At 45.9% G+C, this 26,169-nt stretch overlaps 10 protein-coding genes and 1 long non-coding RNA gene across 13 annotated transcripts; 7 read left to right on the top strand and 4 right to left on the bottom strand.

Annotated features, from left to right (window-relative positions):
• The first annotated feature begins 157 nt into the window (after positions 1 to 157).
• LOC108006095 (axoneme-associated protein mst101(1)) lies at positions 158 to 1,229 on the top strand. The gene is made up of 2 exons (XM_017069542.4): positions 158 to 416; positions 471 to 1,229. The coding sequence occupies exons 1-2, from the start codon at positions 342 to 344 to the stop codon at positions 1,188 to 1,190; spliced, it is 795 nt and encodes a 264-aa protein (XP_016925031.3). The 5' UTR covers positions 158 to 341; the 3' UTR covers positions 1,191 to 1,229.
• A 1,331-nt stretch (positions 1,230 to 2,560) lies between these two features.
• LOC108006075 (uncharacterized protein CG45076) lies at positions 2,561 to 3,798 on the top strand. The gene is made up of 2 exons (XM_017069521.4): positions 2,561 to 2,701; positions 2,772 to 3,798. The coding sequence occupies exons 1-2, from the start codon at positions 2,659 to 2,661 to the stop codon at positions 3,695 to 3,697; spliced, it is 969 nt and encodes a 322-aa protein (XP_016925010.3). The 5' UTR covers positions 2,561 to 2,658; the 3' UTR covers positions 3,698 to 3,798.
• Positions 3,799 to 4,181: 383 nt separating this feature from the next.
• Positions 4,182 to 5,393, top strand: tex (THO complex 3 homolog tex). The gene is made up of 3 exons (XM_017069541.4): positions 4,182 to 4,339; positions 4,405 to 4,939; positions 5,004 to 5,393. The coding sequence occupies exons 1-3, from the start codon at positions 4,250 to 4,252 to the stop codon at positions 5,339 to 5,341; spliced, it is 963 nt and encodes a 320-aa protein (XP_016925030.1). The 5' UTR covers positions 4,182 to 4,249; the 3' UTR covers positions 5,342 to 5,393.
• Positions 5,394 to 8,233: 2,840 nt separating this feature from the next.
• Positions 8,234 to 9,073, top strand: Sgt1 (suppressor of G2 allele of skp1). Its single transcript, XM_017070012.4, has one exon. The coding sequence runs from the start codon at positions 8,366 to 8,368 to the stop codon at positions 8,906 to 8,908; it is 543 nt and encodes a 180-aa protein (XP_016925501.4). The 5' UTR covers positions 8,234 to 8,365; the 3' UTR covers positions 8,909 to 9,073.
• Positions 9,074 to 9,602: 529 nt separating this feature from the next.
• nac (GDP-fucose transporter nac) lies at positions 9,603 to 10,944 on the top strand. The gene is made up of 3 exons (XM_017069536.4): positions 9,603 to 9,775; positions 9,835 to 10,558; positions 10,616 to 10,944. Exons 1-3 carry the CDS (start codon positions 9,699 to 9,701, stop codon positions 10,826 to 10,828), a joined length of 1,014 nt encoding a protein of 337 aa, XP_016925025.4. The 5' UTR covers positions 9,603 to 9,698; the 3' UTR covers positions 10,829 to 10,944.
• On the bottom strand, positions 10,871 to 12,196 carry mRpL1 (mitochondrial ribosomal protein L1). Its single transcript, XM_017070004.4, has 3 exons — positions 11,927 to 12,196; positions 11,563 to 11,872; positions 10,871 to 11,504 (listed from the first exon to the last, which is right to left on the bottom strand). The coding sequence occupies exons 1-3, from the start codon at positions 12,115 to 12,117 to the stop codon at positions 10,941 to 10,943; spliced, it is 1,065 nt and encodes a 354-aa protein (XP_016925493.4). The 5' UTR covers positions 12,118 to 12,196; the 3' UTR covers positions 10,871 to 10,940.
• Positions 12,197 to 12,739: 543 nt separating this feature from the next.
• On the top strand, positions 12,740 to 20,725 carry LOC108006507 (uncharacterized). 3 transcript variants are annotated; one of them, XM_017070030.4, is made up of 14 exons: positions 12,740 to 12,893; positions 13,869 to 14,526; positions 15,012 to 15,269; positions 15,329 to 15,492; positions 15,553 to 15,966; positions 16,102 to 16,152; positions 16,222 to 16,278; positions 16,350 to 16,718; positions 16,781 to 16,928; positions 16,989 to 17,218; positions 17,273 to 17,591; positions 17,651 to 17,912; positions 18,251 to 18,371; positions 18,430 to 20,725. In XM_017070030.4, the coding sequence occupies exons 2-14, from the start codon at positions 13,919 to 13,921 to the stop codon at positions 20,349 to 20,351; spliced, it is 4,923 nt and encodes a 1,640-aa protein (XP_016925519.4). In that variant the 5' UTR covers positions 12,740 to 12,893; positions 13,869 to 13,918; the 3' UTR covers positions 20,352 to 20,725. The 3 variants fall into 3 exon arrangements, with proteins under 3 accessions (XP_016925519.4, XP_065721264.2, XP_065721265.2); XM_065865192.2 differs by having other exon boundaries at positions 16,102 to 16,278; XM_065865193.2 differs by lacking the exon at positions 12,740 to 12,893 and adding an exon at positions 12,904 to 13,029 and having other exon boundaries at positions 16,102 to 16,278.
• On the bottom strand, positions 13,443 to 13,869 carry LOC139353235 (uncharacterized). Its single transcript, XR_011604405.1, has 2 exons — positions 13,713 to 13,869; positions 13,443 to 13,659 (listed from the first exon to the last, which is right to left on the bottom strand). It is a non-coding gene; the product is annotated as an uncharacterized lncRNA (long non-coding RNA).
• LOC108006093 (uncharacterized) lies at positions 20,489 to 22,215 on the bottom strand. The gene has a single exon (XM_017069540.4). It carries the CDS (start codon positions 22,182 to 22,184, stop codon positions 21,033 to 21,035), a length of 1,152 nt encoding a protein of 383 aa, XP_016925029.4. The 5' UTR covers positions 22,185 to 22,215; the 3' UTR covers positions 20,489 to 21,032.
• Positions 22,216 to 22,444: 229 nt separating this feature from the next.
• LOC108006103 (uncharacterized) lies at positions 22,445 to 23,238 on the bottom strand. The gene is made up of 2 exons (XM_017069547.4): positions 23,191 to 23,238; positions 22,445 to 23,134 (listed from the first exon to the last, which is right to left on the bottom strand). Exons 1-2 carry the CDS (start codon positions 23,236 to 23,238, stop codon positions 22,484 to 22,486), a joined length of 699 nt encoding a protein of 232 aa, XP_016925036.4. The 3' UTR covers positions 22,445 to 22,483.
• A 749-nt stretch (positions 23,239 to 23,987) lies between these two features.
• On the top strand, positions 23,988 to 25,054 carry LOC108006469 (uncharacterized). Its single transcript, XM_036817252.3, has 2 exons — positions 23,988 to 24,077; positions 24,137 to 25,054. The coding sequence occupies exons 1-2, from the start codon at positions 24,027 to 24,029 to the stop codon at positions 24,794 to 24,796; spliced, it is 711 nt and encodes a 236-aa protein (XP_036673147.3). The 5' UTR covers positions 23,988 to 24,026; the 3' UTR covers positions 24,797 to 25,054.
• Positions 25,055 to 26,169: the final 1,115 nt, after the last annotated feature.

Here is a 26,169-nt window from a genome sequence, read left to right on the forward strand (position 1 = left end):
GACAGACGAAGAATTCAATACTGTGATTTAACATGACTTATATTTCCATAAGCTTAAAAAGCATAAAATGGTAAATTTAAAAGTTATTTTTAGAACTTTTAAATCTACTGATATAAGCATTATTTGATTTAAATATCCCTTATACGACATGTGTTCCAGTATTCGGTTTCCTCTTCCCAAAAGTGCTTCAAAAAGTGCTTAAGATTTGTCCACGTGGTATATGGACGGCCCCTAACTACAGTTGGCATTTAATTGACAGTCTTTTTTGAAAATATATTTATCAATAGCAGTTTCCGAAATCTCTCCCTATTGAAGCATATATCACTTTTCCGAAGCTGAACATGGAATTGAAACCTACGGTTATCCTAATTGTCCTTTTACTCGCGGGCCTTTCAAAAGGCTATAAGATGGCGCAGGTATTATGAAACCATCCAATTAAATTGTTAATCGAAACTTCTTGTATATTTCAGTCCTCCAATGAGATGGTGGGCCTGATCTCGGATCATCAGGGTGGCGGAGATAATTGTCCTTCGTCATCCTCGGAAGGCGCCAAGTGCGGCATCAAAATGGACGGCAAGACGAAGATAAAAGCCTCCAGCATTGCCCAGAAAGCGGCCAAGGAGGCCAAGGACGCATCCGATGCCCAGATGGAGGCGGGCGAGGCGGCAGCTCGACAGGTGAAGCAGCAATTGGCTGACAAGGCACTGGCCGCTGCCAAGGCGGCAGAAGCGGCTCTGGCCGGGAAGCAACAGATCGTCGAGCAACTAGAGTCCGAGGTGAAAGAGGGAGAGCTCGTGGTGCAGGAGGAGAGCACTTTATTGCAGACCACCCAGACCACCTGTGCCGCCGCGGGACAGGCTTCCAAACAGGCGGCGGAGCAACTGAAGACCATCACGCAGGCGGTGAAGAATGCCCAGGACAACGTGGTCAATGCAGAGCACGTGGCCAGCGGAGCCCAACAGGAGCTGGGTGAGAAGCAGCAGCTTGTGGACGCGGCGAAGAAGCGAGTGGAGCTGCTACTCCGTCAATTGGAGGTGGCTAGGGCGGACTTCAAGAACACCAAGAATGCCGCCGAGAAGGCAGCTTGCGCCGCTCAGGAGGCCAGGCAAAGGGCTACGCGGGAGCGCCGCAGGGCGGAACTGAGGCACCGACTGCGCCTCAAGAGGGGACACAACCACTTGGATCATTAATTTTTATATTTTCTATTTTACTTTTATTTTTCAAGTAAACACATGTTATTCAACTATGGATAGGGATCTACATATATAAACGTTATGTGGGGCGTATGCTCAAAACACCCCGCTAAACTTCCAACTACTCCTCCATGTTCACACGCGGATTTGCGAGGAAGCGAACAATCATCGGGCACCTGACGTCTTTACTCATATGCAATCTCACCCGGAGCGGGCATTTAAAGCGTCGCATGACAATTAGAGGCTCTTCCATAATTGCCGCTGCAAATTATCCAATCGGCCAGCCTGGTAGCATTGACCCAGCACAATTATTGTTAACACAATGTTTGGTGCATGGCCAACTCGCAAAGAAAACCATCAGCCAACATCCAACGGGTTTGCACTTTCTTCGGCCAGGCGACCCGACCAGTTTGTTTATAAATACATGGCGCCTCCGGTGGCCAACTGGCAATCGTCGTCGAGTCTCCACCGGATTTACTAAACTCATTCGCCGCTCCCAGCTTTTCCGAGTGCGAAAGTAAAAGCGTTTTCCACCGAACCAACGAACCCGTCCATCCACATTGACTTCGTTTGGCGGGCGATCCTCCATTTGAATCAGAAGCATTTTGTCTTTGGCCCACACAGGACGTTCGTGTCGGTTATCCAAATCGTCGGAATCATCGAGAGGTGCGTTGGAGACGTCCACCCATCATAACTGAGTGATAACCGGGTGATTTGTGTGCTGTCCAGTTTTGCTGGCCTTAAAACTAAACAGGTTCTCCTGTGGAACATATCATGTCGTGACACACTAACGACTTGCCGGTCATCCTAGAGCAAAGAAAGTGCACAGCCATTTGTTTGTTAGGTAATAGGCAAAGCAGTAACGTAACCGGTTGCCAAGTGATTATGATCATGCACTCAGAAAAGGTGTCCTTTAGGTGGGAAAATATTTTGTGGAAATATAGGATATATTTTGATTCCTTAGAAAACTTTTAGGTTTTATAAGAAAGAGTGAAAGCTTAGCTTTAGTTAAAAAAAATGTATATTTAAGAAATAATGTGATACCCTACCAGGAATAGACTTCTGGTGGTTTGAAGTGATTAAGCATTTTAAATCAAGGCGCTATTACAAAACCCTTTATTTTTGAATCCAAAATTATATATTTAGAGTTACCAAAAAAATGTGAGACTTAAATAAATCACTTTCTCACTTGTTAGAGAAGAAACGTTCTTGAAATCAAGATAGAAGATAGATAGAGAGATGAAAGTGATCTTACTTAAAAAGTTGAATAACTATTTTAAGAACGCTTTCTTTCTAGTGTATTCAATTTTAGTTGACATCGTTTTCTTTCAGACATTTTAACACAAAGGAGACACTCTTAGTGCGACACAGGAACCCATAGCCTTCCACCTGCGGCGATCACGAGTCTTCCGGTTGCGCGGCTTCCTTTCCCCAACTGCTCCATTGCATAATCGCCAGGGAAGAGATGCCATCGCTGTTGCACCTGCTGCTCCTGACGCTGTTTTTGGGTGAGTCTTACCGCACACGACTTCCTCATGCAAATCTGTCTTAATTGGGGGTTTTCCCTCTGTTATTTAGTGGCCATGCCGGCGCTGGGTCGCAAGGTGAAGCGGAAGGAGGCGCACTATCACCACCACGTCAATGTGCCACCACCGCCACCGCCTCCATCCCACCAAGGACCGGGCCCAGTGTCTCAGCAAACGGAGGTGATCGAGCACGAGGTGCCACCTTACACATACGAGGCCATTAACCACGATGAGTTCGAGCCGGCCAAGGTGAAGCTTTCCCACTTCGAAGGCTCCTCCGATTACATAGTGCACACTGTGCATGGCGGAGGAGGAGGAGGAGGTGGTTATCTGGCAGACAATGGACTTCGTAGCATCGCCAAGGGTTCCGCCGATCAGGCCTTATCCGCAGTGGCCAGTCAAAATGCAGCTGGCAAGCAGGCTTCCTATGTGGCCAAAAGCACTCTTGCGCAAGCAGCAGCCCAGGCAGCCGGAACTGCGGTGGCCGTGCTGAAGGGCAAGGAGGTGCTGCTCCATCGACTGGAGGATCAAAGCGTGGAGGCCCACAAAGCGATGGAAAACGAGTTGACCCAGCTGCAACAGGCAAAGAGATCCGCAAAGGCGGCCCAATATGCCGCGCAGCAGGCCATCAACCATGTGAGTGTCCTGACTGCCGCTCTTAACAATGCCCAGTCTGCCTCCGAGTTGGCTCAGAAGGCAGCATCCGAGGCAGCGGCCGAATTGGCTTCCCAAATCGATATGGTGGCCCAGGCCAAGACCAAGCTGGAACATGCAGAATCGCAGGCTTATTCAGCTCGTTTGGACTACGAGGAAACCCGGGATGCAGCGGAGAAGGCCACCTTGTCCGCCCAGGAGGCCCACCTCAATGCCAATGATGCCGCCCTGCACGCCAACGTGGAGCTCGGCGAGACGGTTCACATCCACGACAAGAGCGACCGGAATGTGAGGGATCCACCGCGGAATCACCGACATACATGAGGCACTGCCTCGATCCACGCTTTTTTATCCTTATTTATTTGTTTTCCTTATTTAATGGTTGTGTTGTTGCAGCGATTCAATAAAGTTTTGTTGATACTGAACGCTCTCTCTTTGTAATTCAATATTTTGAGTGCCAACAGTAGCGTAATTAATGATAGAGGTAGTTTCCAGAAACTCGTTTAGAGTTTTCTATTGACTATGGTGGCATAAATAAAAAATCTGTTTTCATGTTGAATATTTTGTAAGCATTTTACTCAGAGAAGACAACAAATAGTTTCGAGTAATCTTGAAAATCGTATATTACGTATTTAAAAAAGTTATTTAGGTTTGAGATACTTGTACTTACAAACAAGATATATATTTGAATAAACCGCCATTGCAAAGACAGAAACCGTTATAGTGGTGCGGATCTTGGCTAACCCTGATTTTGACCTTTATTTTTGGCGTCTTTTATTAGGGTATATTTTCGTAAGTAGCCTGCGGTCACTCTTTTGTTTACAAAAAAAAAAGCCGGGTTCAAAATTTATAAAATAATAATAATAACTTATAAAGATGAGTCGCACGGAGCAAACTTTCGACGACCTGAAGTCTTACTTCCGGGGGCACAGTAAAATCCGGGAGCAGCGGGCGCACATGTCCAAGGTGAGCACTGTTTCCCGCCAATCCTGGGGACTCCTCTCTGAAACCCGAAATCCTTCTTTCCACAGGTGCACTCGGTTTGCTGGAACGCAGATGGTCGTCACCTGGCCTCCGGATCCTTCGACAAGACGGTGGCGGTCTACTCCTTGGAGCGGGATCGCTTCGTCAAGGGCAGCATTTACCGGGGACATACTGCATCCGTGGACCAGCTGTGTTGGCATCGCACGAATCCCGACCAGTTCGCCACCGCCAGCGGGGACAAAACCGTGAGGATCTGGGACATACGCGCCGGGAAATGTGTTTCGGTGACCAATACCAAGGGAGAGAATATCAACATAGCCTGGTCGCCAGATGGCAAGACAATTGCCGTGGGCAATAAGGAAGATCTAATCACCTTTATAGACACGCGCACGAATAAGATCCGCGTGGAGGAGCCCTTCAGCTTTGAGGTCAACGAGATATCGTGGAATAACACCAATGACTTGTTCTTCCTAACCAACGGACTGGGGTGCATGCATGTTCTAAACTACCCCAGCTTGGAGCACCAGATGACTCTAAAGGCGCATCCCGCCAACTGCATTTGCATAGAGTTCGGACCAACGGGTATGGAAGTCTCACTTATAGCAGGGTTATCACGGAGTTATGTATCATTTAATATATTTTCCAGGTAAATACTTTGCCACTGGCTCGGCAGACGCCCAAGTCTCTCTGTGGGATGCCAATGAGCTGGCCTGCCTGCGCATGATCAGCCGCCTGGAGTGGCCCGTTCGCACCATATCCTTCAGCCATGACGAGCGGCTGATAGCCTCGGCCAGCGAGGATCTGATCATAGACATTGCCTTCACCGAGACGGGAGAACGTGTGACCGACATCCACGTGGATGCCTCTACTTTCACGGTGGCCTGGCATCCCAAGCAATACCTCTTGGCCTACGCCTGCGATGAGAAGGACAGCGACAGGCGTCGGGACGCTGGCAATGTTAAGATATACGGCTTTCCGGAATAAACCTTAGTTTAAGGCATACTTTTGCTAGTAAAAACCCACGTTTGCTTTCCAATTATAGTGGAGTGTAACTTTATCGCCCCACTCTGCTCCAAATGATCGACTTCAAAGTTGACTAGGTCACGTCGCTGGCCAACCAACTGGATTATCAATTGAAGGGCTTCGCCTCTGGACGTGTTCGTTGTTGCAATTTAAGTTTTATCTTCTTCGGCACGCTTTTATGGCATCACAGGACGGACCGGTAGCCACGGGCTATAACCTTCTGTCTGCAGCTTCATACTGCATCAAGCGGGAGGTGAAAGGCTGCCTTTGATGTGGCAACCACTTCACTTTTATCATGCAAATAACGACACTGGCGGATACGCTGACCTAATAAAGGGCAACGGTTATGGCTTCCTACATTTTAAGCTATTAATCAGTGGTCGCACTCTGCGGCGGGCTTAATCCGGGGAAGGGATTGCCTGTGACTGGCGTGTTTTCCCAAGCTGGTGTGTATGAATTGGATCCATTAGCCGCGAGAACTTGAGAGGAAAAGTTTTTGGGGTGGCTGATATTTTTTCACCCTTGAACTGTCTGCAATGCAAGTGACAAACAAACAGGACGAAAAGCATGGGGGTTTCTTATGTGTATATGTATCACCCATAGGTTGTATATCCCTTCCGCGTGCCAAGTGCAGCGTCTAAAGCTATTTGTATGCCCGCCGCACATTTGCCGCCAAGTGCACACCGAATTCTCCGCCCACCACCCACTCACCTACTCGAAGCCACGCCAATATTTGCTTTACTAAAAGTTTTCGATAAATTTCGTTTTGAACTGCCAGTTCCGCTTGGTTGGTGGGTGGTGAAGGAATAGGAAGGGCAGGGTCGAAATTGGATACTACCTTTCAATAATGAATCTCAGTTAACTGCTATTAATGGGCTTAAAGTGCAACTTTGGTCAAGTGCGGTATAAACAGCCAACTATAATTTCGAATAACTAAGTAGAGATGTTTTTACCTATAAACAGACAATTCAAAAAATAAAAAACACCTCATTATTTTATTTATCTTTTAAATTCCACACATAGATCCACACACAGGGTTTACAAAAAGTTCAGTGCTGAGATTTTTAAAAACAAGCGTCACAAATAATTTGTGTTTTTGGCACCATTGAATAAAAATCAACTAAATGTTTTTTTTTGAAAAAAATCACAAATCACAAAATCAATTAAATCAAAATTATTCTTAAGCTAAAAAAAAAACCGATACAAAAAATTATTCCAAAACAATGATCTACGTTGCCTGCTTTTTAAATGTCAGGCCTAAAAAAATTTAATTTAAAAAAACTTAATTTTAAATTACTTTAAAAAAATAAATAGAATTTTGTAAAAATACTTATAAAATATCTTTTCACATAAAAATCCAAAATTATTCTTAAACTAAAAAAAAACAAATATTTTAAAATACTTATCTACGTTGCGTGCTTTTTAAGTGTCTAAAAAAATTAATTTTATAAAAGCTTTATTTTAAATTACTTTAAAAAAATAAATATCATTTTTTTTAGCAAAAATCTAGTTCGTTTTCTTCTTTAAAATGTTCCATTTCCATTTCATTTCCGCATTTATTGCATGCGAGAAACAAGCAACATGTCGCAAATGTAAACATTTTAACATTTACATTTTTTTTACATTTTCTTACGCTTATCGCATGCGAGAAACTCAATTTTACTAACTGGGAGGAGAACCTTTGCAGCCAAATGTGGATTTTACAGCTGCGCTGAATCAGCATCCTGCTACATGCGCCTTCGTTTTGCAGAGCAAACTGCCTGTAAACCTGTTGTCCAATGTAAATTCGTATTTATGCATTTCTTTTGATTCTATTGCGATAAAGTTTTAAACATATTTTAGAATTTTTTTTGAAGATGTTTTTCATTATTACATTTGCAGTAATATGAACAATAATAAACATATTTAGCTTGGAGCAAAAGTGATTATTAAATGTTGAATGATGGCCCACTTAAATAAGTTATTATCACTGCAATGGAAACCATTTTTTATTTATTCTTTGAATGTTAATTACCAAATTCCTATACAAAACATAAGAAAATAGTCAAATTATTTATATAAAGAAAAAAAAAACAAAATCAACTCGCATGCACTCTAATTTTTTGCCCTTACCCATACTTTTATGGGTATAACATTCCCTTTACCGTAGTTTCTTTGTGATTGTTCTTTAATTCTGCACAGATAATGATAAATTGATAGGGAACGTAAACATGAAAAGATGTTGACGAGTCTTTCCAGTCAACTTGTTCGGCCCCAGCTCTCAGACTTTTCACTTCTGCTGTCACTTTGGACAAACTTTGGAAACGCAACGATTTTGAGAAGCCTGGGGGAATGAAAGGGGAGCAACATTGAATTTATGTCGGCTGTCGTCGGGACTTATGCGCTTTCGACTGCTGTTCTTCCAAAACCAACGTATTGATGGCCAAAACTTTAAGTGCACGTAAATTGGCCAAAACTTTGTTTTCAGTTGGCTGCGGTTGGCAATTTAGTTTTCAAATAGTATATGTTTCTTGTAAATAGTTATTCTCTTTTTGTAAGTAAACACACAACTTACGGTTTTGTGGGCTTTTTAGCTTATATTTTGACAGATTGGTTTTGATATGTGTGTGGAGTTTAAATGTTCCAAAAACAAATATGAAATTAAGTAAGATTTAAATACGCGGGCTTTTTTTAAATTGCTGGCAGTGTTGAAAAATTATAAAGAAATTAGCAATTCCACAGGGGTCTAAGTATTTGCTACAGTTTTATCTAGGTTCGGAACCAAACTGAGCATGGAAACTAATCGATGGTTAAAAACTTGGTTGCATCGATGTTTTTAACATCACTAAATTATCGATATTTCATATACATCGAATCTGTTTAGTTGTCATATGTCCGATAATTCTGGATAATTCCATATAATATACAATCTGCGTTCAGTGGGCAAAATCAAAAAAAAGGGGTCTCCCCAATCAAGCCGCAGTACTTTGCAACAGATTCAGCAAGATGTCCGTGCGCCACGACTGGTACCAATCCGAGACAAAGGTGGTCATCACCGTGCTCCTGAAGAACGCCGCCGAAAAGAACTATGCGGTGGAGATTTCCCCGAACCGCGTCCACATGACGGCGGATGGCTACGAGTTGGACCTGAAGCTGCTGCACCCCATCGTTGTGGAGCGGTCCTCGCACAAGGCCTTTTCCACCAAAGTGGAGATCACACTGGCCAAGGAGACAGGCATTCGCTGGGATAACCTGGAGGAGAAGGCCGTGGTCGCGGCTGCTCCTCCAAAGCCCAAGGCCAAGAACTGGGATCAGCTGGTCAGCGAGCAGGAGAAGATCGACGAGAAGGAGGCCAAGGGCGAGGCGGCCCTCAACAACCTTTTCAAGAAGATCTACAGCACATCCTCGCCCGAGGTGCAAAAGGCCATGAACAAGTCCTTCTCGGAATCCGGTGGCACCGTTCTCAGCACCAACTGGAACGAGGTGGGCAAGGAGAAGGTCACAGTGAAGCCACCAGATGGAACCGAGTTCCGCGAGTGGGAGAAGTAGGGCGACATACCCATATCCCCTGTATTTATAATGTCAGAGAGAGAGATTCAAGAGAAACACTAAATATATATATTTTTACGCATGGATCGGCCGACGACCAAGAAGAAACGTTACAAGAAGAAACTAAAAAGAACTGTTTTGAATAAATTTGATTTAAGCATTGCACTTGTCGGTGGGGTCTTCTTTTTGGGGGATTACCATGGCAACTAATAAGTTATAAGACAATTAATTTTTTACTAACTTAAGCAGCAGTTTTATGTTTCAAGTTAATCTGAACTTAAGATTAAAAATATAAGTATTATATGATTGTTATACGTATATGTACAATGCACATGGAGAAGCACATATGGGCATACATTCTTGATCAGCCATGTTCTAGTGATGAATCACTACATAAGGCATACATATACACTTTTTCGAACCGTACTCTAAGTAAGTGAATCTAAAATTGGGACCACGCTTCCGCTTATTAAAGAATCATTATTGACTCTGTTTCTTAGTTTATTTATTTACTGTTTATTTTCTTTACTTAGAGGTCGTTTTTGTATAAATAAATTAAAAGAACGATTGCATATTGGTAAAACCAAGACTATCAAACGTTATTTTATACTTTACACTGAATCCGTATTTCCACCTTTCGGTGGTGATAACTTTCAAGACCACCCTCGCACTCAACAGAAAAGTTCTCATTGGAACAGCTGATCGCCAGACCGGGTTGCAGATACGTGTAAAAATAACGCACAATTATTTTCCCTCCCATAAATCGGAATCCAGTGCCCAAAACTCCAAAATGTACAAGAATCTGGAGGAGCACAACCGGCTGGTGAACAAATACCTGAAGATATTCTTCGTGGTGGCACTTTACTGGTGATTAATGAAGAGGAGCTCTGTTTTGCGGCCCATTTGAAATTGCATGTCTTCCACAGGTGCACCTCGATACTGACGGTCTTTGTGAACAAACACCTGCTGAGCAGCGATACAGTGAACCTGGGGGCTCCCCTCTTTATGTCTTGGTTCCAGTGCGTGGTCTCCACGGTGATTTGCTTTGTGGCCAGCCGTCTGAGCAGGAAGTACCCGTCGGTTTTCTCTTTTCCCGAGGGCAACCCTCTGGACATCGACACTTTCCGCAAGATCTTGCCACTATCCGTGCTCTATACCCTGATGATTGGAGCCAACAACCTGTCGCTATCCTATGTCACAGTGGCCTTTTACTACATCGGTCGCTCCCTGACCACGGTGTTCAGTGTGGTCCTCACATATGTGATTCTCCGCCAGCGGACCAGCTTTAAGTGTCTGCTGTGTTGTGCCGCTATCGTCATTGGATTCTGGCTGGGAGTGGACCAGGAGAGCCTCACGGAGGTCTTCTCCTGGCGGGGAACCATCTTCGGAGTGCTCAGCTCACTGGCCTTGGCAATGTTCTCCATTCAGACTAAGAAGTCGCTGGGTTATGTCAACCAGGAGGTGTGGCTGCTCAGCTACTACAATAATCTGTACTCCACGCTGCTCTTCCTTCCCCTGATCATCATCAATGGCGAGCTGGAGACCATCATAACGTATCCAAACCTGTGGGCTCCTTGGTTCTGGGCCGCCATGACACTAAGTGGAATTTGTGGCTTTGCCATAGGGTTTGTCACAGCGCTGGAAATCAAGGTAATCAGCAAGTCAATTCACGTGTTAAATGCTTATCTAACTCGGTCGATATTACAGGTCACATCCGCACTGACGCACAATATCTCGGGCACAGCCAAGGCCTGTGCCCAAACGGTGATTGCCACCCAGTATTACCATGACGTTCGATCGGCTCTCTGGTGGACCTCCAATGTGGTGGTCCTGGTGGCCAGCGCCGCCTACACCCGTGTCAAGCAATTGGAGATGCTGCGCCAGCACCAGCAACGCAGCACCGCCACCCAAAAGGCTTAGGAGCAATATAACGCTGCCAAAGTAATGTAGACTGTTTAGGACTCTAGGAAGATGTAAGTTTAAAGTATGCACAAACGATCCATCAACAAAAATACATAGGCTTCTGTGTTAACTAATTGGAGGCCACGGCTTCTTTGCGTTCCGCTGGCTCCTCCTGCTTTTTGGTCTCCTCCCGTTTCACCTTCGCCGTGCTCTTGTCCCACATCTCTGGTACATAGACATAGGGATCAATTTTCAGCTGCTCACTGCTGGGCGGGCTCTTCAGCAGGACTCGGGTAATAAAGCGACCCTCGCGCTTGGGCCTCATGGTGTTGACATCCTGCAGCAGAAACTTGAGGTTCTCCTCGAGCTTCTGGGCGTCCATGTCCAGAGTGCCCACACTGGCGGTGATCAGGCCAAAGTTCTGCTGGTACTCATCCTTGGCAGCGCTGTAGCTAATGCCGCTGGAAAACTTGACGATCATCTCGGCAAGATTGGTGCCGAGTGTCTCGCTCTTGGGATTGGGAAACTTGCGTTTCATTAGGCCACGCAGGGCCACCAGCTCAGCCAGGATATTGGGATGGGCAATCACGTACTGGTAGTCAGAGAGCAGGAGCTCACCGTTGGTTATGTCCTTGATGAGCTCCACGCCGCCGACGAGCGAGGCTCCAGCTTCTCTGGCCTCCAGGACTTCGTTCTGGAAGAGAATTTCAAGATGTTACTAAAGAATTTATAAGCTAAGGAGCTCTACTCACATTTCCCTTGGTGAAAACTATAATTTTACGCTCCTCGCCATGCTCAAACTTGTGCGGAATCATGGCCATGCGCTGGAAGTTGTCCACAAACCGGGTGATCTTCTCTGCCTGCATGTTTAGTTCGATGTCCACGTTGAGGGGAGCATTGGGTACATTGTACATGCTGGGGTGATGGGTCTCCCGGTGGCACTGGATGGCCTCCTGCACGGTGTAAACCGGCCAGCGGTAGTAGCGCCCCACATAGCAGTCGTCTTTGGGCACCTGTTTCCAGGAGTCGTCCACATGCTTGTCCGCCCGCTTAACGTTGATTCTACAAATGGTATGGGGTTAATTCAGGATTCCATTCATAGATTTAAGCACCTACTTCTTGTTCCGCTGATTGTGAGGAATGAATCCCACCTTCTTCACCTCCACTTTGACTTTCTTCTTGCGGGCCTTCTCCCGAGTTCCTTTGCGGGCCGCCTCGCTCACGGCTGACAGGTGCAGCAGGCGGAGGGACTCCATAGTGGGTTGGCGCAGGGCCAGTGCCCTCATGGAGGTCAGGATGGACTGCATTTCTTTCAAAATTAAGACTATTTACCGGGATCCAAACTCTTGCTTTGCATAACCTCGCCGGCTAGAGTTGCCAGCTTTTGTGAGGAAAGTTTAGTTGCCACATTGTTTTGGTGGGGAAAACAAGTGTGTTCACGAACCGTGGTATAAAACTTGGATAGAAATGTACCGCTATTTTAATAATTCAAATGTGAAAGGATGTGCTGTAACGGACTTTATATGATTAAATGGCCGTTAAATTAAATATATTCCAAACTTGAACGGTTCTGTTCACAATATCACAAATTTGTAGATAAAATAATTATAATATACACTATTAAGTTAATGGTATTAACACAATATATATTGTCATATCCCTGAAAAAACGGTTCAAAAAGTTTGGTCTGATAAGAGTAACGAAGTAATCAAGACGTTTATACTATTTGTTTCTTTCGATACTCTGTCTTTTATTTTCTAAAAAAATACCTTTCTGATAATAATTGTTATCAATGTCAAAATTCCAAGACCTTAATCAAATAAAATTCCAAACCAATCAAACTTTAAGAGAAATTATAAAAACCAAGAGATCCGTACAATGCTCTCTAAAAATAAATCTCACATTTTTCGACTTTTTCGATGTGTTCAAAAGCGCCGTGCCGCTCAGAATAGCTTCGACCGACGAGCGGAACGGACGTATACGGAATTTTAGAATCGCGGAAAATCGCGAGAACCTGAGAGAGAGTGACCGAAGAAAATTCCGCGGCGGGGCGGACGATCGAGTGTGCATAGGAAAAGTGCAAGTAATAATTTGTTATTGTTTTTCCTTTCAACAAAACACTGGCGAACACCCCGAAATAGCCCGACAACCTTGCGCGTAAACCCATAAAACAAAAGAAACGCAGCCAGGAAGAAAAGTCGAGTGGAGAAAAGAAAAATGTGTGTATTCAATGTGTGGCAACAGTTTCGATATAACGTTCGGAAAGTGGCGAAAGTAATGGGGGCCGCCGACTTCAGATACACATGATCTGCTCGCAGCACCACCCAACCGTCCATTTGCCCAATCACCCATTTACCCATACACCCACTGGTCCTCCAGTCCTCCAGTCCGCCGGTCCACGTCCACCCATCCATCCGTCCAGTATGTACATTTCTCCACGAGTGCGTGCACTTTCGCATAAATTGGAAATATTAATTGCGTGTAACCTAAAAGTGGAATAAAGGAAGTGTTGCGCACTTTGCGATCCGAAAGGGGGATCTCAGGAGGAGGAGGAATACTGGGTGTGTGTTGTGTGCTATAGTGCGATCGCCATGGGGAGGCAAACAAAAGAGTGTCAGCGTTTTAAAAATAGTTTGGTTTGCGGCGTGATTTTATTTGTTCTTCTTGCGGGCCTCTCGACGATCGATGGCATCCAGTTCCTGAGCCAAAACCGTAGCCATAACCCAAGACCAAAGATCCAAAACACAATAACAGTGCATTCCGGATCGGTTCTCCGTTGCGGTAAGGTGACCACACGCGTGCATATTTTTCGAAAATATTCAAAACTTTCGCACATGTGGGGAAACGTGCTGAAATGGGATTTTTGAAATTATTGTTTACATTTCGTGGATTTAATCGTTACACTTTAAGACTCGTTCATGTGTGTGTTTGGCGTTTGGCGTTTGGCGATTGCCGTTTGCCGATCGGCGGCGGACGTTCCACATTGGTCTTCCTCTTCTATAAACAATCTCCCGATTTTGATAATTCTCGGATTTTCTTGTCTTGTGTGCGTTTTTAGTGGCGTATCGGGCAGAGTAAACAAACAAGGCCCGATTGAGCGATATCGAGATGGACTGGGACAAACCGCCGCCACCTCCGCAACCACCACCGAAACCCCGACGAACCCGATCCCGGCAGAATGTCCTGCACTACGAATCCCTGCCCACCGCTCCGCCGGCGATGTGTGGCCGCACGGAGGAGAACATCTTCCAGTTTCCGGCCGTGGCCTCTCGAGCCCGCAATCTCTCCGCCTCCCCCAAGTTCGAGCGGCGGGAGGCCAAGGATCTGCCCGTTTGCGAACTGGGCAAGCACTCCTGCTCCAAGTGCCAGCCCTATAGAGCGGATCGGGGCACCATTGAACCGCTGAAGACGCGCCTCAATTCCGCCATCGAAGCCATGGACGAACTGACCCGCACATACCACCTGCTGGAGGGATTCCTGGAGCACCGACTGGCCACCATCGCCGACAACGAGGCGGGCGAACGGGAGGCGGAATTGGCCGCGTTGGACGATGATGTGCCCTCCACTAGTCAAGCCATCCGGCAGCGTCCACCCACTAAGCCACCACGCTCCAGCAACAGTGACCACCAGTTCGAGCTGGAGCACTCGCTCACCTGGCTGGAGTCCCTGATGGGCACTGAGGTGACTCCGCCCTTCAAACAGGGAAAGTTTAAGCGGTAAGCATTATCAGAATATATATTTAAAGAAAATTAGGTTCATAAAATTTCATATTTCAATTTCCTAAGCATCAGTTTTCCCTTAATCCTTAACTAGTTACAAATTGGTTGTATAATAATATCTTAATTGGATTGAGGTTCAAATTCGAATCAATCAAGTAGCAAGAACAATCAGATGTTAAATAAAATGACTCACATGATCCGACGTCTGCACATAACATTCCTCTTTGTATTCTATAATCTGATTTCCGGTCTTATGTGAGTTTTGCCTTCCCTGTTGCTTAAGTCTGATTGGAAAATACGTAAATTCCGAAGTTAAGGAAATAAAAACCACGTTCACTGATAAGGCAAAGATCGTTTGGTTCTTTTCATATGGTTTCCTAAGAAATCTATTGTTCTGTTTTCTCTTAGGATAATATTTGTATGAACCGACAACGACGATAAGTTATTTTTATTTATTTGATATGATACTTACTATTCCACAGTATTCGCGAGCGCAGCAAGTCCATGATGGACGAGGACCTCAATATGTTCATGAAGGGCGATCGTCCCGGCTTGAAGCTCAGCGCTTCGAAACCGTATCTCTTGAGACGGCAGAGCACCTATAGCGACAACAAGGCAAAGGTCTCCAAGTGGACCAAGGTGAAGGCGGCCTTTAAGTGGGAGCGGGCCAATGTGCCACCCTCGGGACCAGGAGCTCCGGAAACCAATGTCCTAATGCCACTCAACCACGAGGTGGAGAGGTTTGTAAAGAAATTGAAGACTTCCAAGAACGTCCTTTCATTACTATTATAATTTTCAGATACCTCAAAGTGCCCATTAGTACGGCGGCTGGAAGCAGTTCCGCGGACAGCATCATCAGTTCCTCCTCCGGCCATATAATGAGTGATGCGGGCGGGACTCCTGGAACCATCAGTTCGGCCAGCTCCATGGATGATCTGGAGGCAGCCAGCCGACAGAGTTATCGTAAATACTTTATAACAAATAGGTTTACAATGTGATTAACTAATTTCCTTTACTTCTCAGGTCGCGATTCCTCCAAGAGTGATACTCGCTGCGATTCCCGTACCTCCAACTTTGAGGTGGAGCTGCGAAAATCCGCCACGGACGAGCGTCTAGACAACATCAAATCCTCCGCCCCTCCATTAGCAGCAAAGTCCTCTTCCAGCAAATCGCTGCGAAGATCCAAGGCCTTTTCCGACTTTGAGGTCCTTCCCGAGGATCATGTGGCGGAGATTAAGGCCACCAGCAGCAGGCGGCAGAAGCTGCCACCGAGTCCGCTGAATCTCAACCAGGTTAATCAGATGTACAGTGATCTGCCACAACTGCACTCTCCCCTGAAGAGTCCCAAGGATTCGCGCATGCGTCGTGTCCATTCACCGGGAACCTCCTCCGTGCCCAGCAGTCCTTCCAGACATTCGGATTTCTTTGGTGAATTTGGTGGGTGAGCAAGGGGAAGGATTCAAGGGTAACACTACTGACCAAAATATGAAACATTATGAAACAATCCACTGTGGTGTTACCCCTTAATCCCTCTAATCATAGAACTTTCCTTAATTTTAAGGCTTCTTGCAGAGAGCGAGGATCTGTCCAGTGGCGATTTCTCGGAGCCCACTACGCCAAACTGTAAGAATTTCCCACAGAACGAAGATGACGAGGTATTTCAACATTATCAACTTCTCGTACTCAAACTAGATTCGGAGTTTAAGCACAAGCAACGCGAGTTAGAGCGTTCCAGCGCCAGCAATCGCAGTAGGGATCCCCTAAAACCTCATAAACCATATCCAAGAAAGTGCTAATCTTTGTATAACCCACTTTTCTAGGTATCAAACTGGGCAGTGGAGCAGCAACTGGAGGAGGAACTGGCAGTGGAAAGAGGAGCAGCGAGGAGCATTCGCCCACTCAACTGATGCACAACGAACTCATGTCCACCGCCCAGCTGGAGCAGAATCTCACGCCGCAGTTCAAGAAGAAGCTGCACAAGTGGCGGGTGAAGCAGCAGAATTGCTCGGGAGGATCGTACACCTCCTTGGAGCCCGCGGCCAGTCCCACGGCCAAGAGCCAAAGTGGCGAAGTCAAGCCCAAGATCGACTGGAACCTGTGGAGCATGGGTCAGCTGAAACTGGAGGGCCAGGGTCTGTGTGCCTTGCCCGATCAGAAGGATTTGCCCGAGAAGTTCCAGAAGAAGTTGGGTGGGTATATGCCATAAGACGCACCTTAACTCTGAAATATATGTACATGTTTTTCCCTCCAGAGCAATGGAACCGTTTGAAGTGTGCTCCTGGCGGTGGCACCACCTCTGACAATGACTCACTGAAACGTGGATCCAAGCATAGTCAGTCCACGAGAAGAGGATCCGATGATGATCGATGGTACAAGCACAGGCCGCACGACAAAGAAAAGTTTGTATAAAAACTAAAATTCTTCCCTTTTGAGAACTAAACCTGTAAGTCTTCCGACAGATTGTCCCGCCTCAAGGCGATTGTGGTACCGGATCACACCAAGAAGATCGAGGTCAAGACTTCGGATGGCGAGGTGATGAAGTTCGAGGGCATCTCGAGGAAGTTCACCAGGAAGCTGTACGAGTGGGAGAAAGCCAGGGGCATTGGGCCAGAGGCCTCGACCTTTGCCCTGTTGCACCCAGGCTACTGTCCCATAGATGTGAGGCGGATTAACAAGGATTGCAATAAAGGTGGGTATGGTAGATCCCCAAAAAAAACCATAGTAACCATTAACATCCTTGTAGTGGCAGCGGATCACTCGCCCACGCTCAGCAGGTCCCTTTCCCTGGACAGCGTGTCGCCCAACTGCAATCTGGCCCAGGCCATCTCCCAGCAGGCTTCATCCCTGTCCCTGAATGACGTCAACGATCTGAAGGAGATCGAAGACAGTACCGATGCCCTCACCGATCACGAGTTCAAGAAGTACGACGAACCGGAGGCGGTCATGGTGGAGGTGGAGGAGCACATCCACGACACAGCCTCGCCACTGGTCACCGCCCACTCGCTGGTGGAGCAGCAGACGCCCATTTACAAGTACGAGGAGGTGCAGTGCAACGACTATGTGTAGGTGGCATGTGGCGTACCCGATCATCCGGATATTAATGATTTTCAATCCTCTTCAGCAACTCGCGTCGCGTCCAGAGCTTCGAGTCGCACACAAATCTGGCGCCTTTGCTGGGAGCACTGAAACGTGCCGATGAGCTGTTTGGCCAGCTGAAGAATGCCTCACCCGATCTGCTGGAACACCCGTCCATGCGGGACTGCCAGGCCGCATTGCTGAGCATTCGTGGCATTTATCCATACTACTCCAATAACTTGATGAAGGCGGGCGTGCTTAACGCCATATCCGATGTGCAGAGCGAACTGGGACGACTGGCCGACTTGGTAAGAAATTCAAAATATATTTCTTATAAATATATGGGATTACGGTATATGAGGAACAAAGGGTTTTATTATACAGCTATATCAGCAAAAAGTCTTAAATCTCTAGGATTTACTTATGCATATAGTATGTTATATATTTTCTTTTTCCTTAGTTTGTTCAGATAATAGATAACAGTTTTGTTACACTAGTTATATCTGATTGTGTATTTACGAACTATGTAGGAAATACATTATGGATTATTTGAGTATTCATTTCAATAGGATTTTTTATTTATAGCTTATAACTATTGTGAACTCACAGTTTAAATGCTTAATAATAATAATAATAATAATTCCAGAGTCTAAAATCGCCGTTGGATGAGGCCTGCTGCCAGGAAACGATGCAGGAGCGCGCACTAGAATATCTGGAGGAGCTCCAAGGACTGCATGAATCCCTGCAGTGTCTCAAGCTGAGCATACGTGAGAAATACTTGTACCTATTTAATTTAAGCCTTAATAAATTTAAATTACATTTCAGAGGGCGGAACGAATCGCTATCCCCGGGACATTGTGCCGGATATCAACATCACCAGCGAGGATGGTCAACAGTTGGATTCCAGTTCCGCCTATGCCACCTGCGACAATTCCAGCCGAGATCGTCTGGCCCATGACGACAATAGTGCCAGTGCTGCCTCGCCCATGGAGCACGAAACGGAGACCAGCACCACGACGGGCACTTTGTGCCGCTCCAGCTTGCCCACCGTAATTGCCCATCCGAGTGGCAATGGGGTAACCAATGGCATAGCCAATGCAAATGCCTGTGCCAAGAAGAAACTGCTGCGCCTGCGCAAAATGGGTTCCCGGCAGAACAGCAAGACGGAGAGCGACAGCAGTGATGCGGACACCCACTCTGTTATGGAGACACCGCGTCGGTTGCGCCGCAAGAACTTCCGGCTGAAGCAGCGGTCCTTGGACGACGACTTCCGGCTGAGTTCGACGACCAACGAACAGGAGATGGCCACTGCCGGTGGGGATATCGTCTACGGCTCGCTGAAGGTCAAGCCGGGGGAACTCATCGAGCAGAGTCAGTGTGTGGCACCTGCTCCTTCTATCTCTTCGTCGGCATCCACCACTCCTCTTACTTCAACCACTCCTTCAACAATTACTCCACCCACCAAACTGGGTGCCTTTATTCCTCCTCCCTTGCCGGAGCCCAATCGAGCTTACAACACCAATGCCAATGTCTTTGTGAAGACCAAGCGGAAAATCTTCACCACCATCCCAGAACCAAGTGCCTCCGAGGGCATAGCTGTGATCGCAAAGGAACTGGACAGCCCCACGGAGGAAAGGTCAGATAAGTTGGAGAAATCGGAAAAGTCCAAGTGCCTTCCCAGGCCACTCAGTCTATATAAGTCCATCAGTTTGGAACGCTTAAAGCAGCTGCCCGTCAAAGAGGACTTGCGCAAATGCCAGAGTAGTGAGGCCTTCCAGCGGGGATCTCTCTTCGTCCCGCCTCCACTAGCCAGCGATAGCATGGAGAGATTGGCAGAGTCCAAGAGAAATCATGAGCTAAGCAACCCCCCAGTTCCACCAAGGAAGGCTCATCTTTACAAGAAGAACTCGCTGCACAAATCGCACAGTGCGAATGCTAGCAACAGGATTGAGCACAAGATAGCCAAGACCAGCTCCGGACCCAGCTTCTCCAGGGTGCATCCTCCACCACCGCCACCTGTTCCTTTGACCCTGCCCAATAAGGAGGATAACACTTTGCCAAGGATCCAGCGAAAACATCCCAATACGCCCACCAAGGCCAAGCAGTTTGAGTTTCCGCCGCCGCAAAGTCTAACCCTAGATCGCCCAGCTACTCCTCTTTCGGAGAGGGCCAGACGCCTCCAGTTGGCCAAGGCGCAGTTCCTGCAGAGTGCTCCGGTTACTCCTCGTCAGGAACCCCAAACACCCAGCAAGGCAACGAACTCAGTGGTGCTCCAAAAGAGCATTAGTGCGGGCAGCATGAGGGGAGGAGGAGGAGTAGGAGGAGCAGCTGCCCAGGAGGCCAACAGGCAGCAGCATTATCACGAGGTATCTACGGATCAGGAGAGTGTGGGCACTTCCAGTGCCTACGACAGTTTGCCACGAGCCGTCAGTCGGAGTGCCAAGATTTCCAGTAAACTGGGATTCGCCACTCTCACCTCAAAGTTACGAAGGGGCAACAAGAAGCCCAAGGATCCACCTCCAAGTCCGGGAAGCGCTCTATCCGCCCTTTGTCGGCAAACCCTGATGGCCGATGTCATACCACAGGCTTTCGGAGCGGAGAAGCCACCACCCAGTCCCACGGGACGGAATGTCTCAAAGTCTCAGAGCACGCCACAGGCTGCAGGTCCTTCGACCATCAATAGCGAAGGAATAAACAAGTCCCTAAGCGAGCAGTATGTGCGCCAGCTGAAGGAGAGCGACGTCTAGTCAGAGTCCCCAGTCTCAAGTCCAGAATCTAGTCATAGGAGTTATCTGTAAAGTCGAAGTGCGAGATAAATGAGTGCATTTTATGAACAACTACAAAAATATATTGAAAAATAATTAACTTTATCGAGCTTTTTCAAAAAAAAACGAAAACGAATGGCAACCATGTAAAACCAAAATAAAAGATACTCATCGAGCCATTCACGAACAAAAATATTGTAAAATCAAACATAAAGAAAATAGATCTTCAGGTGTAGTTACTAAAATACTTTTTTTTACCTCCTACGAAATTGAAAATTTTGGAAAGGCCTTTTAGGTTCATTTTGTTTTTATATCTAACCAAAAATATATGTAAATTAAACAGAAGGTCACTACTGTTCTTTCTGTGCAATAAATTAATGGAATTGTGCGATTACCAGTTTTAAGATTAGAAGAACTAATAAATATAGCCAGCGGAATTTGATAGTAAGTATAGTAAGTAGTTTTTACAACACTTTTTAAAGTCCTTTCATGAATGGAATGTTTCTTGATGACTTTTTTGTCTAACAAAATATTTTCTGCTATAAATAGTTTACCAACAGATTTTTTAAACATCATTTTAATCACATCGATCAATTTTTGCCTTATCTGGAGTTTTATTATTAAGATTAACTTCCCTTATCAATCGGTGGAAATTCCATAAGCTTATCTGTGATCCTCATAGTCGTCCAGCTCCGCGAAGTCCACATAGTCGTCATCATCGTCCACCACGTTCTCATGGGGAATTTCCGGAGGTTCAGCACCGGTGTTCCAGTAGCGATCTTCTTCTGGGTGGGTGAACTCGAAGTCTACGGTATCCGGATTCACGTAGGTGATGCACGTCGTCAGATTCTGGGCCGTCTCCAACATTTGGGGTATGCTGTTGACAAATACCACGCCGCATTGTGCGGATTGGAGTGCCTCTCCTGGCAATTTGATGTTAATCTTAGCGTAAACATCGATTCCAACGGCTATGATGTCGTGCACCCGACGGATTGCACTGAGAGCGTTCACTGTGCCCGAGAGGATCTTTCCCACGGTCGTCTGCTTGGCGGCGATCTTCTTGTAGATCTTCACCAGGCTGCTGACATTCCTCTTGACCTCTTTGACGGCGGCCACCGTCTCGTTCTGGATGCGTATGATCAGGGCCATGGTGCGGGAGTAGCAATCAACGCCATCGTTAATGGCCTGCAGGGCTATCTGGAACTCCGGAACCTGGGAGTAGCTGCAGTAGGCGGCCTGACTTCCACGCCCCCAGTACTTCCACATGTATCCCAATCCACCAATGGCTGCGGTCACAATCTTCGGCTTATTAAGCTGCAGCAGATTCGTCTCCAGCTGGATGGCCCTCTCCACCATGTCGTCAATCCCGAACTGGGCCTCGTCAATCACATCCTGTATTATATCCCTGAGGTCCTCGAATTCCGCCCTCTGATCGGGGCTGAAATCGGCACTGGGTTCTCCCATGATCTCCTCAACGGTTGGCAGTTTAGTGTCATAAACCACTCGGGGTTTCTCATCCAAGTAAATGGAGAATTTGCTGCGAAAGTCCTCGAAGGCCTGCAGGTAGTTACCATCCAATTCAGGCTCCTCTGCGGGACTCTGATCACTTCCATCGCCGCTTTGGAGCTTCAGGCTATACAAATAGTCGTATTGGGCCTGGAACTCAAGGTACAATGGACGCAGTGCCGCCACTTCATCGCTGGACAACTGCAAGTCCACCTGTTGCTTCTGCAACAGATTCTCCAGTTCCCGGTGGGCACCACAAAAAGCAAAGAGCAGCACACTGGCCAACAGGAGCAGCGCTTTCCTAACCATTTTGCCCGGCCAACTGATTAAGTGCAACTGAGGACAAATTTTGACCAGCTCCATTATCGTATAGCTCATAAAACACTATCGCTGATACCACAATTGGATTTCCTCAAGTGGACACGCGTTGAATAGAATGCGATAATCGCGGCTTATCGCTAATACTACGCTATTTTTAACACTCCACGGGGTAATGTTTCAGTAAACCAATTAACATTTCGTAGGAGCTTTTAATGAATGGTCTATCTAACTTAGAAGAATGGGGAATATTAGGTAAAACCTATTGCATTTCACTTTATTTCCGTCTCTTAGTTCATCGCACACTGCTCAATCTCAGCAAAGACCTCATCGAACTGCATCTTAAGATTGTGGTAGAAAAGGCAACTTGGTGTGTCCAGATCCTCCATGGACATCTCCAGCAGGATGTCTTCGCAAAGCTCCAGGCAGCCGGTCATCCGTTGATTGATCCTCCCAATTCCGGAAATAGTGCAGGACAAGATTCCGGCGTGATTAAAACCGGACTGCTTCAGTTGCCAAGTGCGGCAGGTATTCGACAACTTGGCAATCTCTAGAGAAGCACTTCGAAGGAACTCGACTTCGAGCACGATTTCCTGCTGGAAATGGTCCATGATGTGTTCCAGGGAATTGCTGCAGATGCTGTACTTGTCCACCAGCTCCCGATTGAAGTGGGCCACCTGTACTTCGTACTTCTTGAAGCAGGAACGCCACTCGGCGCTGTACTGACTCCCGAAGAATTCCTCCAAGCGGTCACTGACCTCTCGCTGCTGATCATCCAAAGTGTCCTTGGCCACCTGCAGTCGCTCGGATCTCTCGTAGATCGCCTGTTGAGTGTCGTTCCAGATCCTGACGGCATTGGAGCTTTGACTTGCTATCAGCTGCTTTGTAGACTCATAGAGCGGTCCGTTCTGACCCCAAATTCTTCGGTTTTGCCCACGCACCTGTAAAATCGGAGTTTTATTAAATATTTTTAACATATATCAAAGCTATATTTTACGCAAAGGAGCGACAGCAGTAACAGCCATGTCACGCGTTCTATTTTCATCTTGAAACTAAATAAAATTGATTGCCAAAAATATTTCTATCTGATACCTTTCACGAATCTGCCGTTTATTTATAGATCATTAAAGCAACGAGTATGATAGCTACATAAAACAGTTTGCATACTTCGTAAATTTTTAAAATATACTTAAGAACAATTTAATAATTAAATAAATATATTACTATTAAAAAAAATTATAAAATATTCTTGTAAATATTTCAGCTAAGAATAAGTTTGCCAATACAAATGTTTTTTTTAGTTAGTAAAAATTAAAGAGTACAAAAGGGACGCCCAATTCTAAACATAACATATTTTCTGCTGCGAAAAATTGGCATTAAACAAATGGGCAATATGTGTTTTAATGTTTATGGGAAGACCCTTATCACAAGGTAGACTCCGAGTATCTATCTCTAATATAAATACCAAGTTAGTCATCGATCGTGTTGCAATTACAGGGAACCAAATGATCTGCTATGCGACGAAATAGAGATAGATATATTGACAATATTATTACAAGGTTAAAAAACATGAACATTACAACTTGCAGAACTTTATGGATAAATTCAGCTTGGAACTTCTATTTGAAAAGCAAACAATTAAATTTTGGTAGTGTATCAAAGTATCGTCGTAAAATTTATACGTGCAATGGGTTTCATTAGGTTAATGGGGAATTTATGTTTGGTAGTGTGATTTTTAGGAGGCAATCTCTTATCGCGACACTTTCTAAATCTTTTGACTATATATACCAAGACTATCGGAGGGCCAGTCGCACTAGAAAATACAACACAAACATGATGAGTCAAACCATTGGAGTATTTGGACTGCTTTTCCTAACTTTGGCAGTGAGTATTGCCATTGGAATGCAAAGATCTTTTTCGAATGCAGTCTCTCATCCTTGCAGAACTGCCAGGTGATCCGAGTGGAGACAGATACCACAAACTACGGACCCGTCTCCATGGTGGTGGACAACCTGGCGGAGATTGCTGTAGATGTCAGCGACGAAACCACCGCTCAGTTAGAGGGCAAAATAAACCGGACTCAGCAGGATATCGCCGGGAACATCGAGGTCCTCACCGCCAATGCATTGGCCCAATTAAGTGACGTGATCTTCGAGACCAACCAGATATTGGTGGCCAATCCCGACTGCAATGTGGCCTGGAGTTTGGATGATCTTAACGACAATGTGACCCATCAAGTGGGTGGTTGCATGGGCGGTTTGGGAGATCTCCTGGAGAACTTCCGCCTGGAGGGACAGCTGGCCCTGGAGAGAGTCCAGGAGCTAGTGCAGGAGATGGCCCAGTTGCCAGCCAAGTGCCAGATGTTGGGCACTTCCCCACTCAACCCCGTGGCCTCGGCGGGTGGAAGTGTTTGCTTCATCAACGCCATGGCGGAGATCAACAAGGGAATGGCCCAGTCTCTGCACAATGCCTCCCTGCTCCTGGTGCAAACCCATCAGACGACCGAGGATCAAGTGGAGCAGGCACAGCGGTGCTGTGCCACTGTGGTCCAGCAGGTTGGCGACTATCTGCACGAAGAGCAGGATCAGTGCCAGCAACAGTGAACCCTTCCTGTGAGCCGTAGTCCTGCAGAGAGTCCAGGCAAATGCAGCCAATGGCAAATTTATGCACCCACAAGATGACAGGGGCCGAGGACTCGCCACATCCTGTTCACTTATTGCTTATGCATGACATTTATTTGACAAGTTTTTGATTGATTTTACAGCTGCTGCAGCCGATCTGGTGCAGCTATCTGCATATTCGTAGGCACAGTGGAACCTCTCTACAATGAACATCTTTCATGGATTTATAAAATCATTATATTACATTATTTTTGTTGTAAATTAAAGTTCAAATATGAGTGTAGACTTTTAATTTTTAAAAAGAAATTATTCAGAGTCCAGTTTTTTTTTAAGATATGAACGAAAATCTCTTAGAGAGGTTTATAAATATCATATTAATTTACTTTTAATTTCAAATTAAATTTTAAATCTTCCTGTATGTAGACTCTTAGTCAATAAAACATTTTTCATCAAATTTAAATTTTGTTTAAAATTACAGAACATATAAATATAATATGAAAACAAGTTTAATATCCTTATGCTAATGCCACATGTTTGCTAGGGAGGCTCCACTGTATTTGCAAATTTCGGGCAACTTTGTGGCTAATCGCAAGTTCACTTTTCAAAGTCGCATGCATACTAATTGGCCATTGTTCGGCCGAGTTGACCAATTGCCCAATGGACTTGCCCACGACACGTGGCAGCCACACGATATAATACAAGTATATGGCGGCATACGGATCCAAATGGGCGACAGCTGGCCCTAGAAAGAGATAGGATAGGGACGGAGACCGAGATCGGCCAGTTATTTCCCTGTTCCTCTCGCTTCCGCAGTAAGCCAAATTATTTTGACCTGCCTTCGGCACACTGAGCGGAATTTCGGTTTGAGAATCTGTGGAATACCTATGAAGATCTCATCGCCTCTTGCTTCTCTCTCATTGCTTACGGTGCAGCAACGAAAATGTCTACGACTCTTGCTGCAATTTCTCTAAGAGTCTGAATTTTATCTTATTTTTACTGCTTGTAACAGTTGCTGCCCGATGTTGATCGCCTCGGTGTTGTAGCTGCACAAATTCCGCCTACTCCAACATCTGTTGAGCACCTTCAGACATCTGACGGATTTTGGTGACGGTGAGCGCGCGACTCTTGCCTATTGGAAACCGAGATCCGAAAGTAACGCACTACGGATTGCGGCTAAAAAAATCAAATTAATTTGTAGAAATCTTCAACTGTGTACCTAGACCCAGTGATTAAATGAAAGTCTCGCACACATAGACCGAAAGAAAGCTTTCGGTCTATGTGTGCGAGACTTAACATTGATAGATCGATAGCCAAAATAATAGAGAAAACTTGATTTCTATCGAGTAACTCTCCTC

The sequence above is a fragment of the Drosophila suzukii genome, chromosome 3, assembly GCF_043229965.1.
Source record: "Drosophila suzukii chromosome 3, CBGP_Dsuzu_IsoJpt1.0, whole genome shotgun sequence".
Taxonomy (NCBI): Eukaryota; Metazoa; Arthropoda; class Insecta; order Diptera; family Drosophilidae; genus Drosophila; species Drosophila suzukii.